The sequence below is a fragment of the Balaenoptera borealis genome (assembly GCF_965194805.1).
Source record: "Balaenoptera borealis genome assembly, chromosome: 16".
In the NCBI taxonomy this organism is placed as follows: Eukaryota; Metazoa; Chordata; class Mammalia; order Artiodactyla; family Balaenopteridae; genus Balaenoptera; species Balaenoptera borealis.
Window position 1 is genome coordinate 18,318,586 of NC_138872.1, and position 15,433 is coordinate 18,334,018.

The 15,433-nt window shown below is 44.3% G+C and overlaps 1 protein-coding gene and 2 long non-coding RNA genes across 23 annotated transcripts in view; 1 reads left to right on the top strand and 2 right to left on the bottom strand.

The window, feature by feature from the left end:
- The window catches only part of PTPRT (protein tyrosine phosphatase receptor type T), a 1,098,035-nt gene that overhangs the window by 1,074,242 nt on the left and 8,360 nt on the right, over nt 1-15,433 (top strand). For all 13 annotated transcript variants that reach the window (XM_082361692.1, XM_082361703.1, XM_082361700.1 and 10 more), the window contains 3 exons: nt 11,915-12,040; nt 12,924-13,087; nt 14,669-14,804. In XM_082361692.1, coding sequence (XP_082217818.1) covers nt 11,915-12,040; nt 12,924-13,087; nt 14,669-14,804 — 426 coding nt within the window. The remainder of the gene's footprint in view (nt 1-11,914; nt 12,041-12,923; nt 13,088-14,668; nt 14,805-15,433) is intronic.
- Nucleotides 414-14,735, bottom strand: LOC309614082. 3 transcript variants are annotated; one of them, XR_014235990.1, is made up of 5 exons: nt 14,646-14,735; nt 13,607-13,799; nt 11,910-12,024; nt 9,913-10,132; nt 414-9,308 (listed from the first exon to the last, which is right to left on the bottom strand). It is a non-coding gene; the product is annotated as an uncharacterized lncRNA (long non-coding RNA). The 3 variants fall into 3 exon arrangements; XR_014235991.1 differs by having other exon boundaries at nt 414-881; nt 7,966-10,132; XR_014235992.1 differs by having other exon boundaries at nt 414-10,132.
- LOC309614083 overlaps nt 14,773-15,433 on the bottom strand; it is a 240,189-nt gene continuing 239,528 nt past the window's right edge. For 5 of the 7 annotated variants that reach the window (XR_014235994.1, XR_014235995.1, XR_014235996.1 and 2 more), the window contains one exon: nt 14,850-15,432. This is a non-coding gene — a long non-coding RNA (uncharacterized lncRNA). Of the gene's footprint in view, nt 15,433 lies in introns of all 7 variants that reach the window. The other 2 variants (XR_014235993.1, XR_014235998.1) reach the window with 2 other exon arrangements.

Consider the following 15,433-nt stretch of genomic DNA (forward strand, 5'->3'; position numbering starts at 1 on the left):
AATGGATAGGTGAATGGAGAATGGATGGGCGAATGTGCTTTGATTATGGGCCACGTGCCTCTCTCTCTCTCTCCCTGGCTTCACGCCCTCCTCTTCCCCTACAGTCTGTCTTCCTTACCTGGCCATAGTGTTAAAGCCAATGATATGTTTTGGGCTCTTTATGGAAGTCTATTTAAATGAATTTTGTCATCACTGATCTGAATTTTAAAACCAATTCAAGTAACTCTTATATTTTTCTCTTAAAAATACTAATTCACTTCACCTTTAAGTGGCCTGGGATTGATTCCCTCCTATGGATCACAGGGACCTTGATAAGTAGAGTCCTTCATCTCTAGAAGCTATATTACTTGGCTTTTCCATTTTATCAAAGTATTTTTTTAATTAACAAAAGGCATAACTAAGGTGCACTGAAATTGCTTTAGAATTGTTTATTCCAAAAATAGGCCCATATGCTAGTTTTCATTTAACTCATCAGAGTGTGTTTATTTCAGCGACTAACAAGCTTTCCGATTCCATCAGCAAGAAAATGATGTCTAACAGGGAGGCAGCCTTGGTGTTTGTTAGATTTCATGTGTGAACGTGCACCCCCGAAGGACATCTTTCTGTGGCCCAAGCAGCAGCGGAGATCACTAGGTGGAATAACGCACGGCAGCTGTTGCAGGGCTGTCCACACAGGCTTCATGACTTCCGCTTGGTTTAACTTGTTCTGACAATAAATAGCAAAAGCCCCTCTGCTTTTCCAGGAGAAGCATGGCCGTTTCTAAATCAGCAGCAGCAGCTGCAGTGGCTTCCCTCCCCGGCCCCCCAGGTGTGGTCATCAGCCCGGCCGTGTGCATCTGCAGTGGCGAGGCCCTCCCTATGGGCAGGAAACACCACCCCTCCTAGACGGACGGGTAAGAAAGGGAGGAGAAGTACAGCACTAGGATATAAGGTAGGAAAAGGCTGGGCTATAGGCTAAAGGATTGGAATCTATCATGGAGACAACTACTGCAAAAGTTTCCCATCTAAGGAAGAAAGTAACAATGTTACATTGAGTGTATGTGTGGCCCCAGGTCAGCTGGGTCCTTGTGGTTTTAGACCGCCAAGTGGACTTCCTTGAACCCCCTATTTCCAGGGCCTTAAGAAACCATAAACTCCTCTCCCCAAGATTTCTATAACCTTTTGTTTCTCTTTTTTAATTTATTTTAAATTTTTAAATTTTTAATATAATTTTTAAAGGTTACTTTCCATTTACAGTTATTATAAAATATTGGCTAGATTCCCTGTGTTGTACAGTACATCCTGGAGCCTATCTTACACCCAATAGTTTGTACCTGCCACTCCCCCACCCTTTGATTACCCCTCCCCCTCCACTGGTAACCAGTAGTTTGTTCTCTATATATGTCTGCTTCTTTTTTGTTATATTCACTAGTTTATTGTGTTTTTTAGATTCCATATGTAAGTGATATCATACAATATTTGTCTTGTCTGACTTATTTCATTTAGTACAATGCCCTCCAAGTCCAGCCATGTTGCTCCAAAGGCAAAATTTCATTCTTTTTCATAACTGAGTAGTATTCCATTGTGTATATATACAACATTTTCTTTATCCATTCATCTGTTGGTGGTCACCTAGGTTGCTTTCATATCTTGACAATTGTAAATAATGCTGCTATGAACGTTGGGGTGCAAGTATCTTTTTGAATTAGTGCTTTGGGGTTTTTTTTGGATATATACTCAGGAGTAGAATTGCTGGGTCATATGGTAGTTCTATTTTTAATTTTTTGAGAAACCTCCATACTGTTTTCCACAGTGGCAGCACCAATTTACATTCCCACCAACAGTGTACAAGGGTTCCCTTTTCTCCACATCCTTGCCAATATTTATTATTTGTGTTCTTTTTGATGATGGCCATTCTGACAGATATGAGGTGATATCTCCTTGTGGTTTTGATTTGCATTTCCCTGATGATTAGCTATGTTGAGAATCTTTTCATATGCTTATTGGGCATCTGCATTTCCTCTTTGGAAAAATGTCTATTCAGCAGAATTTTTCAATCAGCAGAATTAAAAAATTTGAGTTGTATGAGCTGTTTATATATGTTGGATATTAATCCCTTATTAGTCATATCATTTGCAATGATATTCTCCCATTCAGTAGGTTGTCTTTTCATTTTGTCGGTGGTTTCCTTTGTTGTGCAAAAGCTTTTAAGTTTAATTAGGTCCCATTTATTTATTTTTGCTTTTATTTCCTTTACTTTAGGAGATGGATCCAAAAAAATATTGCTGTGACTTATATCAAAGAGTGTTCTGCCTATGTTTTCCTCCAGGAGTTTTATAGTACCTGGTCTTACATTTAGATCTTCAATCCATTTTGAGTTTATTTTTGTGTATGGTGTTAGAGAATGCTCTAATTTCATTCTTTTACATGTGCTGTTCAGTTTTCCCAGCACTACTTATTGAAGAGACTGTCTTTTCTGCATTGTATATTCTTGCCTCCTTTGTTGTAGATTAATTGACCATAAGTGCATGGGTTTATTTCTGGGCTTTCTATCCTGTTCCATTGATCTATGGTTCTGTTTTTATGCCAGTACCATACTGTTTTGATTACTGTAGCACTGTAGTAGAGTCTGAAGTCAGGGAGCATGATTCCTCCAGCTCCATTCTTCTTTCTCAAGATTGTTTTGGCTCTTCAGGGTCTTTTATGTTTCCATACAAATTTTTAAATTATTTGTTCTAGTTCTGTGAAAAATGCCATTGGTATTTTGCTAGAGAGTGCATTGAGTCTGTAGATTGCCTTGGATATTATGGTCATTTTAACAATATTTATTCCTCCAATCCAAGAACACAGTATATCTTTCCATCTCTTTGTGTCATCTTCAGTTTGTTTCATCAGTGTCTTATAGTTTTTGGAGTACAGGTCTTTTGCCTCCTTAGGTAGGTTTATTCCTAGTTATTTTATTCTTTTTGATGCAATGGTACATGGGATTGTTTTCTTAATTTCTCTTTCTGATAATTTGTTGTTAGTTTATAGAAATGCAACAGATTTCTGTATATTAATTTTGTATCCTGCAACTTTACTGAATTCATTGATGAGCTCTAGTTGTTTTCTGGTGGCGTCTTTAGGATTTTCTATGTATAGTATCATGCCATCTGCAAACAGTGACAGTTTTACTTCTTCCTTTCCAATTTTGATTCCTTTTATTTCCTTTTCTTCTCTGATTGCTGTGGCTAGGACTTCCAAAACTATGCTGAATAAGAGTGGCAAGAGTGGACATCCTTGTTTTGTTCCTGATCTTAAAGGAAATGCTTTCAGCTTTTCACCATTGAGTGTGATGTTAGCTGTGGGTTTGCCACATATGGCCTTTATTATGTTGAGGTATGTTCCCTCTCTGCCCACTTTTTATCGTAGTATCGTAGAGAGTTTTTATCATAAATGGATGTTGAATTTTATCAGAAGCTTTTCTGCATGTATTGAGGTCATCATACAGTTTTTCTTCTTCAATTTGTTAGTGTGGTGTATCACATTGATTCGCAGATATTAAAAATCCTTCCATTCCTGGGATAAATCCCATTTGATCATGGTGTATGATCCTTTTAATGTATTATTGGATTCGGTTTGCTAGTATTTTGTTGAGGATTTTTGCATCTAGGTTCATCAGTGATATTGGCCTGTAGTGTGTGTGTGTGTGTGTGTGTGTGTGTGTGTGTGTGTGATATCTTTGTCTGGTTTTGGTATCAGGAGGGTGCTGGCCTCATAGAATGAATTTGGGAATGTTCCTTCCTCTGCAGTTTTTTGGAATAGTTTCAGAAGTATAGGTGTTAACTCTTCTCTAAATGTTTGGTAAAAAATTCACCTGTGAAGCCATCTGGTCCTAGACTTTTGTTTGTTGGGAGTTTTTTAACTACTGATTCAATTTCATTACTGGTAATTGGTCTGTTCATATTTTCTTGTTCTTAGTTCGATCTTGGGAGATTGTATCTTTCTAATAATTTGGCCATTTCTTCTAAGTTGTCCATTTTATCGGCATGTAGTTCATAGTAGTTGTTTACAATCATTTGTATTTCTGTGGTGTCAGTTGTAACTTCTTTTTCATTTCTGATTTTATTGATTTGGGCCCTCTCCCTTTTCTACTTGATGAATCTGGCTAAAGGTTTGTCAATTTTGTTTCTTTTCAAAGAACCAGCTTTTAATTTCATTGATCTTTTCTATTTTTTTTTAGTCTCTATTTCTGCTCTGATCCTTCTTTCTTTCCTTCTACTAACTTTGGGGGTTTTCTTGTTCTTCTTTCCCTAGTTGCTTTAGATGTAAGGTTAGGTTGTTTGAGATGTTTCTTGTTTCCTGTGGTAAGTTTGTATCACTATAAACCTCCCTCTTAACATTGCTTTTGCTACATCCCATAGGTTTTGGATCGTCATGTTTTCGTTTTCATTGTCTCTAGGTATTTTTTGATTTCCTCTTTGATTTGTGCAGTGATCCATTGGTTGTTTAGTAGCATACTGGTTAGCCTCCACATGTTTTTTTTTGCAGGTTTTTTCTTGTAGTTGATTTCTAGTTTCATAGTGTTGTGGTCGGAAAAGATGCTTGATATGATTTCAACTTTCTGAAATTTACCAAGGTTTGTTTTGTGGCCTAGCATGTGATCTATCCGGAAGAATGTTCCATGTGCACTTGAAAAGAATGTGTATTCCGCTGCTTTTGGATGGAATGCTCTTTATATATCAGTTAAGTTCATTTGGTCTAATGTGTCATTTAAGGCCTGTGTTTCCTTACTGATTTTCTGTCTGGATCATCTGTCCATTGATATAAGTAGGATGTTAAAGTCCCCTACAATTATTGTGTTACTGTCGATTTCTCCTTTCATGTCTGTTAATATTTGTCTTATATATTTAGGTGCCCCTATGTTGGATGCATATATATTTACAATTGTTGTATCTTCTTCTTGGATTGATCCCTTGATCATTATGTAGTGCCCTTCTTTGTATCTTGTAACAGTCTTTATTTTAAAGTCTACTTTGTCTGATGTAAGTATTGCTACTCTGACTTTCTTTTGATTTCCATTTGCATGGAATACCTTTTTCCATCTCCTCACTTTTAGTCTGTATGTGTCTCTAGAGCTGAAGTGAGTCTCTTGTAGGAAGCATATATACAGGTCTTGTTTTTGTATCCATTTAGCCACTCTGTGTCTTTTGGTTGGAGCATTTAGTCCATTTACATTTAAGGTAATTGTTGATATGTATGTTCTTATTGCTGTTTTGTTGTTTTGGATTTGGTTTTTTCCCCTTTCTTCTTTTGTTCTCTTGTGATTTGATGACTATCTTCAGTGTTATGTTTGGATTTTCTTTTTTGTGTGTATATCTATCTATTATAGATTTTTGGTTTACAGTTACCATGACGTTTTTGTATAGCAGTCTTTATATATAGATGTGATTATTTTAAGTTGATGACCTCTTAATTTCAAATGCATTTTTAAAACCCTACATTTGTACTCTCCTCCCCTCATGATTACTGTTTTTGATATCATATTTTATCTAATTGTTTTGTGTATCCCTTAACTGCTTATTGTGGATATAGATGATTTTACTACTTTTATCTTTTAACCTCCCTACTAGCTTTGTGTGTGGGTGATTCCCTACCTCTGCTGTATGTTTGCCTTCACTGGTGAGCTTTTTCATTTTGTAATTTCCTTGTTTCTAGTTGTGGCCTTTTCTTTTTTGCCTAGAGATCATTTAACATTTGTTGCAAAGCTGGTTTGATGGTGCTGAACTCTTTTAGCTTTTGCTTATCTGTAAAGCTTTGGATTTCTCTATCAAATCTGAATGGGAGCCTTGCTGGGTAAAGTATTCTTGGTTGTAGATTTTCCCCTTTCATCACTTTAAATATATCATGCCCCTTTCATCACTTTAAATATATCATGCCTTCTGGCCTGCAGAGTTTCTGCTGAAAAATCAGCTGATAGCCTTATGGGAGTGCCCTTGTATGTTATTTCTTGCTTTTCCCTTGCTGCTTTTAATATTCTCTCTTTATCTTTTTGTCACTTTAATTACAATGTGTCTTGGTGTGTTCCTCTTTGGGTTAATCCTGTATGGGACTTTCTGCACTTCCTGGACTTGGGTGATTGTTTCCTTTCCGTGGTTAGGGAAGTTTTTAGCTATTATGTCTTCAAATATTTTCTCAGGTCCTTTCTCTTCTCCTTCTGAGACCCCTATAATGTGAATATTAGTGCTCTACATATTGTCCCAGAGGTCTCTTAAACTGTCCTCATTTCTTTTCATTATTTCTTCTGTTCAGTGGCAGTGATTTCCATTACTCTGTCTTCCAGCTCACTGATCCGTTCCTCCATATCATTTAGTCTACTATTGATTCCTTCTAGTGTATTTTTCATTTCATTTTTTGTATTCTTCATCTCTGTTCAGTTGTTCTTTATCTCTTCTCTTTGTTTAAAACTTCTAACTTCTCCCTCTGTACATCCATTCTTCTTCTGAGGCGTTCTTTGATCATCTTTATGATCATTACTCTGAACTGTTTCTCGGGTATATTGCCTATCTCCACTTCACTTAATTCTTCTTATGGGGTTTTATCTTGTTTCTTCGTCTGGAACATGTTCCTCTGCCACCCCATTTTGTCTAAGTTGCTATTTGTATTTTTATATATGTGGTAGGTTAGTTACGTTTCTCAACCTTGCGTAAGTGGCCTTCTGTAGATGTCGTCCTTTGCATCCCAGCAGTGCACTCCCCTCTCATCACCCAAGGTATATGCTCTTGGGGTGCCCCCTAAGAGGGCTGCATGGGTCCTTCTGTTGTGGTGGCCTATGTGGGCAGTCTGGTAGGCTTGGTCGGCCCCTGGCCCAGTTGGTTGCCAAGCTCTGCCTTGTACAGATGCTGCTGGCTGCTAGTTAGTGTGGCCTGGTCACAGGGCACTGGCTGCAGAACCCTAGGGGTGTCCCAGGGCTAGTGCTGGCTCACTGGTGGCCGGAGTCAGGGTCCCGAAGACTCTTGGGCTGTTGCCGATCCCCTGGCAGGTAAAGCCAGGTTCAGGGGTTGGTGCCAGGCAAGCAGAGCCAGTTCCTGGAGTCTGGCTGCAGGGCCCAGGGATCCCTGAGCTCATTTCAGGTTGGAGGGGGGCAATTCCTGACACAGTTGGGTATGGGGTCTAGGGTATCTCAAAGCTTGCGTTGGCCTGCTAGTGGACAGGGCCCAGCTGGTCCCAGGGTAGGTTCTTGCCTATTGTGGGTGGGCTGGGTCTGCAGGCTGTGGGATCATAGTTTTCTTGCATCTGGTGTTTGCCCCCTGGTGGGTGAGGCTGGTCTAGAGGCTAATGTGGGCTTCCTGAAGGGAAGGGCCTATGCCTGCCCACGGGGAGGTGGAGTTGGGTCTTGGTCCTCTGGTGGGCAGGGCCATGTCTAGGGGCTTTTCTAGAGGGTTCAGGAAGTCTTCTGCTGCTGGGTGGGGCTGTGTCCTTGCCCAGTTAGTTACTTAGCCTGAGGCACCCCAGCACTCGCGCCTATAGGCTTGTGGGTGGGGCTGATGAGCCAGGATGGCAGCCACCGGCAGCAGTGTTCACACAGTAGAATGTTCCCCAATATGACTGCCACCAGTGTCTATGTCCCCAGGGTGAGCCACAGCCATGCCCACCTCTCCGGGAGGCTCTCCAAGACCAGCAGGTAGCTCTGGCCCAGGCTCCTATCAAATTACTGCTTTTGCCCTGGGTCCCAGTGAGTGTGAGATTTTGTGTGCACCCTTTAAGAGTGAAGTCTCTATTTCCCCCCAGTCCTGTGGGGCTCCTGAAATCAAGCCCCACTGGCCTTCAAAGCCAAATGCTCTGGGGGATCATCTTCCCAGTACCAGACCCCCAGGCTGGGGAGCCCAACGTGGGGCTCAGAACTCTCACTCCTGTGAGAGAACCTCTGTAATGTAATTCTCTAGTTTGTGGGTCGCCCACCCAGGGGTATGGGATTTGACTATGTTGTGAGTTTGCCCCTCCTACCTGTCTCTTTGTGGTTCCTTCTTTATGTCTTTAGTTGCAGAAGATCTTCTGGTGGTAGGTTCCAGTCTTTTTCACCAGTGGTTGTTCTGCAGATGATAGTTGTGATTTTGGTGTGCTCATGAGAGGAGGTGAGCTCAGGGTCTTTCTACTCCACCATCTTGGCGGCTCTCCTATAAACTGTCGATGCTTACGTGCTCATGGTCTGGCCCTTCAGTTCACATAGAAGTGGAGCTGAGACCACGTAAGTCACCAAGGGAGCAAAGCTCAGTTCCTCGCCGGCTTCCACAAGAAACCCCCATGCACAGTGAGCATTGTCTGTGTTTGTTGTTATTATAAATTTGCTTAATATTTAGGAGTTTAGGAGAGGGGGGCTCACAGGACACACTGATTCACCTTCAGCCCTTTCACTGGTTCTCTTATGCTCCTACTTTTCCTCTTCCATCTCCTGGGTCCCTCTCCTGGGTCCATCTCCTAGGTCCATCTCCCGGGTCCCTCTCCTGGGTCCCTCTCAAGAACAACCCATAGGCCTCTCTCCTCCGACCTGCAGAACAGTGTCCCCACATCACAGGTGGCACCTGTCCCCACTGCTCTATCAGGCTGGCTGACCAGGAATTTTCACAAGGGCAGTCCTTTGGGTATTATTATCCTAAAGAGAAATTTTCATACGGGCTGCTAAGTAGAGGGAAAAAGACCCTTCACTTTATCTACCTTGTTTTGAGTGACCCTCTCCCACACTGCCAAATAATTATAGCTTACATTTATGGAGTACTTACTTACTAGCTACAGACTCCTGTGCTAAGTAGACACATTCAGATTCACAGCCACTCATCACTTAACCCAGAGAAGCTAACAGATTTGGCCAAGTCACTCAGCTAGGGGGTGACAGGGCTGGGATTTGAGCCCAGAGCGCTTCAAGCAGGAGCCCCATTACCTTTTGCTAAGCTGCATACATGGGCCAAAGTGGTGGTACCCACTGAGGCACAACCCCAGCACTTGGACACCAGGACAGTCTTGAGCTAAACCTTAGAGAACATTTCTTATTGACGAGAATCATTTCCGAGCCCCAAAGGGTCACCAGGAACAGAGCATTGGCTTCCCCCATTCTCTCTCCCATTTCCCATGGCTAGATTATGTGCAGCGTCCTGGCCTGGGGGCAGACCCTGATGATCCTTGGCAGCTCAAACACCACATCTGCCCACACATCACCTGGCTGAATGTCACCCATGCCATTGCTGATGTGGTCTCACAGATTAGGGAACTCAAGTGAAAGGCTGGCTCTGATGTAGGATTAGAAGGACCCTGCAACCTTTCCCAGCCCTCTGGACATCATGATGGAGAGTGACCTGGAAAATCAAATGCAGAGAAGTGTCCCAAAATAAAGGAGTCTTGTTTGAGGCAGAGTAGAACCTATTAGCTTGAGAAATTGGTCTGGAAATCTTATTAAAAGAGACAAATCGTTCCACATTCTCTCCAGACTGAAAATATTGGGGATAATAGACTTTCCTTGATGCCTTGGACCCATGTACCTCATGTCAGGATCAGAGCCAACCTCTGGCAAGGCACGATTCAATGCAGGTAATAAAGGCAATTATTTTTTTTAAATTGGCAGTTCTGATTAATTCTGGTTTCTCTGGCCAGTCACAGACTTATCTGTACCAGTCCCTCATTACTGTGAAGGTTGCAGGTCAGAAGAGCCAATGGCAAAGAGAAATGAAGTTCAAGTTGTGGATTTGTCATTACTGCACAGCTCAGCAGATGACTGTCCAGCCGCAGAGACCTCTGTGACCAGCACTCCCCACCTACACACACACACACACACACACACACACACACACACACACACACACACACACACACACACACCTTTCTCAGTATTCTCAATTAACCCCCGATGGAGACGCCAGGAAAGCAAGGTACCATTGCATTATGAAACTTAATCTTGCTTACCTTTGCTATTTAAGAGGGGTGATAAGAGGAAGAATTCTTCAAATTTATATGTTAGCTATTATCATTATTGTTGTTATTTTTGTTGAGCACTGAGAGGTTCAAGAATGATATGAATCGCTGGAATGTCGTGGATGCTGGCACTCTGCTAAGGGCTTTCTTCCCATGTGTTCTCTCTTTATCCTTAGAACAGCCCTATAGGACAAGAGTTGGCCAACCTTCTCTGCAGAAAGAACCAGATAGGAAATACTTTAGGTTTTGTAGGCTGTGCGGTCTCTGTCACAACTACTCAAACCTGCCGTTATAGCTTGAAGGCAACCACAGAAAGTATGTAAATGGCTAATATAGCTAGATTTCAATAAAGCTTTATTTACAGAATCAGACGGCTGGCCAGGTTTGGCCAGTGGGCCATAATGTGAACAAATGTTATCCCTAAGCTGGAGTTTAGGTTCCACAGCTAGGAAGGTGGGAGATGTGTGCTTTTGTTTCCTACGGTCTCCCTCCTCCCTGCTCCTCCATTCTGCCTCTAGTTCTGGAGGAAGGATAGAATCAAAAAAGTTTTAGCATGTGACTACCCAGGGTGAGTTGGCTGTTCTCTCAATGAAAGGGAAAGCGATCACTTTCATGAAAATCCTGCATCCGTGGTGGTTATGAGGAGGCCACCGGATTGCCGTGGGTAGCCTCTGTCCGTCTAGTTCCTTGTCTGCAAGCTCAGCATAGGCTGTGGCAGACCCCACTGAGATGCCAGGATCTCAGAAGCTTTGGTGGGTCTTTGAGTCTCAGCTACATCTTCCGGGCAACCCCCAGGTGAAAAGGCTTTCTAACACGTGGCCTCTTGGTCCATGCTGGGGTGGTCCCAGCGAGCCTGCAGCCTCAATCTTAGCTCTCCTCCTTGCCCCTGGACAGTGTCCATCTCCACGCCCCTTGGGAACCAGGAGTTGAGGAAGCATGCTTTGCCTCACTCTGAGCCACAGCCTGTGCCACCTACCTTAATATTCTTTCCCCAACTATAGTCATCTAGTGACTCAACAGATACGGGGCATAAAGTATCTGTGTCTCACTCTTGATGACGCTATAAACTAAAGGGACAATTTATGATCTTAGGCCAGGCTTAGTCTCTGCACCATTGAGAACTGGGGCCAGATTCCTCTCAGGGGAGCCGTCACATGCATTGTAGGATATTTAACAGCATCCTGGCCTCTACTCACTAGACGCCCATAGCAACCCCCAGGTGTGATCATCAAAAATGTCTCTAGAATTGCCACATGTCCCCTGGGTGACAGAGCAACCTCTGCTGAGAAGCACTGTCTTAGGTTGAGAAGCAACCACTGCCTTTTGCTCTCAGCTGTAGGTTCTAATTTCTAATTCCAAAAAAATAGGAAAGGTAATAGGCAAGACCTCTCAATACCATGTTACATTATCTTTTGGTGCAAGGTAAGCATAATTAGCCCCATTTTACACAGGAGAAACTGAGGCCTGGATGGCACAGCTAGTAAGCAGCAGAGACTGGATTTGGACCCAAGCCTGTCTGATGCCAAAACCTATGTATTTTTTAAAACTACTCGTGATCTGATGATGAAATAAACACCGTGAAGGTTTTCCTAGAATGGGGACAAGTTGCTATGATTTGTGTTGAACTAAAGATTGTAGTTGCCCTTCCTCAGAGTGTTCTATCTAACCCTTACAGCAGCACAAGGTAGACAGTATTTTCCCCATTTTACAGATGGGGAAAACTGAGGCCCAGCAAGCCTACCAAATGGTTTGAAATCAGCACAGCAAAGATGTTTAAGCCCAGTGTTTCTGTGCTCAGAGCTCTGACTTTTCAACAACCAGAAAAATGGGTAGCTGTTCCCCAACAGGAAAGCTGAGCCTAATTTCCTACATAATACTCTACCTTTCTAGCCAATGTGTCCTGCAGGCAGTAAGAAAGGCTTCATGATCAATGAAACCAATGCCCCCGGCCCCTGACCTTGGCCTTTTTCTGTGACCCCTTTCCTTACCTCAGCTCTGTATGCAGTACTGGCCTGAGAAGACCTCGGGGTGCTACGGGCCCATCCAGGTGGAATTCGTCTCCGCAGACATCGATGAGGACATCATCCACAGAATATTCCGCATCTGTAACATGGCTCGGGTAAGTGTACGGCCACCGCTGCTTCCCGGACTCCTCCTTCCCAAAACAGATGGAAGCTGCCAGGAGAGGACCCCGCAGGCCAGCCAGGAGTCTGTGCTGTCCTCTCCTGTTCATCTCGTCCTTGGGGAAGTGATGCCTTTGCCAATTCTGGCTCCAGACCCAGCAATGGCCCCCACACACAGAGACACACAGGGGGACATCCAGCCTGCCATCTGCCTGTTTCCTGACACACTTGCTGCCATGTAGACACAAATTCTCAGAATGTAGTGCTTCCCTGCTGTGTCGCGCTGTTTTGGCATGAGTTGATGCAGCCTTTGATTGGATCCAGTAAGCTTTGGGCTAGATGGTGGGAACACCAAGATGGAAAATAATAAGTTGCTTCCATGAGGAATTTCACTGCTGGGTGGAGGAGTATTGGGTGGAACAGATGAGTCATCTATGAAATGATGGCTAACTAAAGTGACCTTGGTCTTTACTGGGGGCTCGTGGTGAACAGGATTCAGTCCCTGCCCTCAGAATTCGCTATCTAATGGGAAAGCGAGATGTGTTTTGGCTCATGAACTGCAGAAAGAGAGAAGAATCCTGCCCAGTATTCAGGGAAGGCTTTCCTAGAGAAAGGGGCATTTGAATTGGGTTTTGAGGACTGAGTAGAAGTTTTTCAGGTAGAGGAGGGATGCAGAGCCGTCATGGCAGGAGAATCAGCGTGCACAGAGGCGTAGAGGTGGGTATGGGGATAGTGTGTGACTCTCCCCATGAGGACATTATAGCGTAGACCCCATTTATTCCATCTTCCACTGCAGTGCTGCAGCCTCCAGGGTATCTGCAGGGCCTGCATCCGTAAGCATCCCCAGCAGAACAGCCCTAATAGCCTCTCTGTTCTCAGCCACAGGATGGGTATCGTATAGTCCAGCACCTCCAGTACATTGGCTGGCCTGCCTACCGGGACACGCCCCCCTCCAAGCGCTCTCTGCTCAAAGTGGTCCGACGGCTGGAGAAGTGGCAGGAGCAGTACGATGGGAGGGAGGGACGCACTGTGGTCCACTGCCTGTGAGTATGATGGAGGGGTCTCCAGGGCAACAGGGTGGTGGGTAATGGGACATCCTTGAGGGTGCCGCTGGCCACAAATACCAGTCCTAGGCATGCCTGGCCATACCACACCCTTACAGGCCAAGAGGAGGGTAGTCAAGGCATTACAGTCCTTTAACGGACTGGGATTGCAGCCATAACGCTATGTGTGGAACAGCTGATTCACAGTCATTCACTTTGCTTCTTAGAACTTAAAGTGATTTGGGGAGAAGTGATGGAGAGGGCCTCACTCTTTAAAAAGGAAGTTGAATCAAAGTCTTCCCTTTTTCAGAATAATATTTCTGGAGCTGGTGGAGGCATTAATAACATCTTACCCTGGAATTGAGTTCAGTCATTTCAAAACCGGCTTATCGTGCCCCCTCTTTCATGTGATGCACACATGTCAGGAAAATCGGAGAGCTTAAGGCAGGGGTGGACAGGGGGCCCTTCCTACTCTTTCCCATGCGATTGTTTTTTAGCCTGCTTTTTTTGCAGGAGTACCTTTTATTCGTGTCTCCCCTTGCCGAGGTGACCAGCAGTTTGAGCTGTAGGAAAGCACAGGGGTGTCCTTCTGTCAACAGAGACCTTGGCATCCTTGGAGGGCGGAGACACCAAAACAGACACTGAAATGCAGGCACTGGCCAGTGAATGGAGGGCAGCTGTCTGTACTTGAAACATCTGGTCGTTGGGTGTCCTGTGGATAAAACATCTGGGAGGTAGACTCAGTGACTTAGTTTCCATCCAGATGTTCTCTAGACACAGACCATTACATGACATCATTAGTTGCTCTTGGCAATACGCCCAGGAGTTCCAAATCTGGCAGATTCCTAAAGAGATTTTCTGTGAAGAGTTGGAGGGGTGTTTCCATGAAGATGACTTACGGAGCATCAGAAAGAAAGTGTGACAGAGGGATGACCCTGCCAGGAGCCCTCTTTCTCTATTTTCCAGGTCAGTAGGGTCTTGCTTAAACCAGGGTGTATAAATAGAGATGCGTCTTTTCGGGATTCAGCCTCTGAGACCCATCCCAGCCCCACCCAAAACCTAGGCTGGCTGACCCCAGCTAACAGAGATGTCTCTGGTATTGCTGTCCTTAGCGGATGGGAAGAACTAGGAGTAAAAACACATGCAACCTTCCACTGTCTTCACTGGATGTGTAGGTGGACCCAGAGCATCCATTTGGACAAGGATGCAGGCACCACACGTACAAAGACACTCTGTCTGTCCTGGGGGTGTGGGTCAGTGTGCCGTGGGTGACAGTCACATGCTGCTAGAACCAAGGAAACATCAAGCTAAGTGAGCTTTCAAAGGTTATCCCCTTCATTATGCAAATGAAGAACCTGAGGCTCAGACACAGGAAGTGACTTGCCCAAGGTCAAAGCAGGTTCACGGCACAGATGGGACTCCAACCGGAGCTCATGGCTCAGGCAAAGACTTTCACCACTGCCTTCCCTTGCATTTGCCGGCGCAGCCACCCTCCACTACTGCCGGCATGGCCTTAGGCTCGGCAGGTGCCTGACGGGTACCCAGGAAGCTTGCTCACCTTTTTGCTCTGTGTTTGTGTAGAAATGGGGGAGGGCGCAGTGGAACCTTCTGTGCCGTCTGCAGCGTGTGTGAGATGATCCAGCAGCAAAACATCATCGACGTGTTCCACATCGTGAAAACGTTACGTAACAACAAGTCCAACATGGTGGAGACCCTGGTGAGTGTCCCGAGAACTGTTCTCCAGTAGCCAGGGGCTGACCGTAGTTCCCTTGACCTGAAGAAAATAGCATCAAAGAGTAAAATCACTCAACAGCCGGATGCTTCTTGAGCACCTGCAGTCGCTGCCCTTTGCACACACAGTTACCTGCTTCCTCCCTCCAGCCTCACCAACTTCTCTTCTGCAGAGAGTCCAGATAATTCGTCTTGGCACACGCTACGTTGTTTTACTTTCTTTCCATGCCGTGGGAAGATATCACTAATTCTGGCTTAGGGGAAGGGATTCTGGATTAGTAGAATGTGAATTATGTTTTTGACTCAGTCCAATCCTATTCTAATTAATTTATGCTCATTTTTATCATATAAAGCATTGGGCTAGGACACTGTGAAGCAAGGGAGAGGAAGAGACAGGGGGCAGAGCTCCAGACGTTAAGAAAGACCTGGTGCAGAGATGGAGACATACCGTACACAGGGAACTTTAATGAGTCTTTAAGTCTGTGCTAAGTGTGGTCTTACCCAAAGTGAGGGCCTAAGTCTGGTCCACAGACCAGCAGCAGCAGTAGTGTCACACGGGAGCCTGGTAGAAATGTAGACTCTTGAGCGCCACTCCAGATCTACTGAATCTGAATC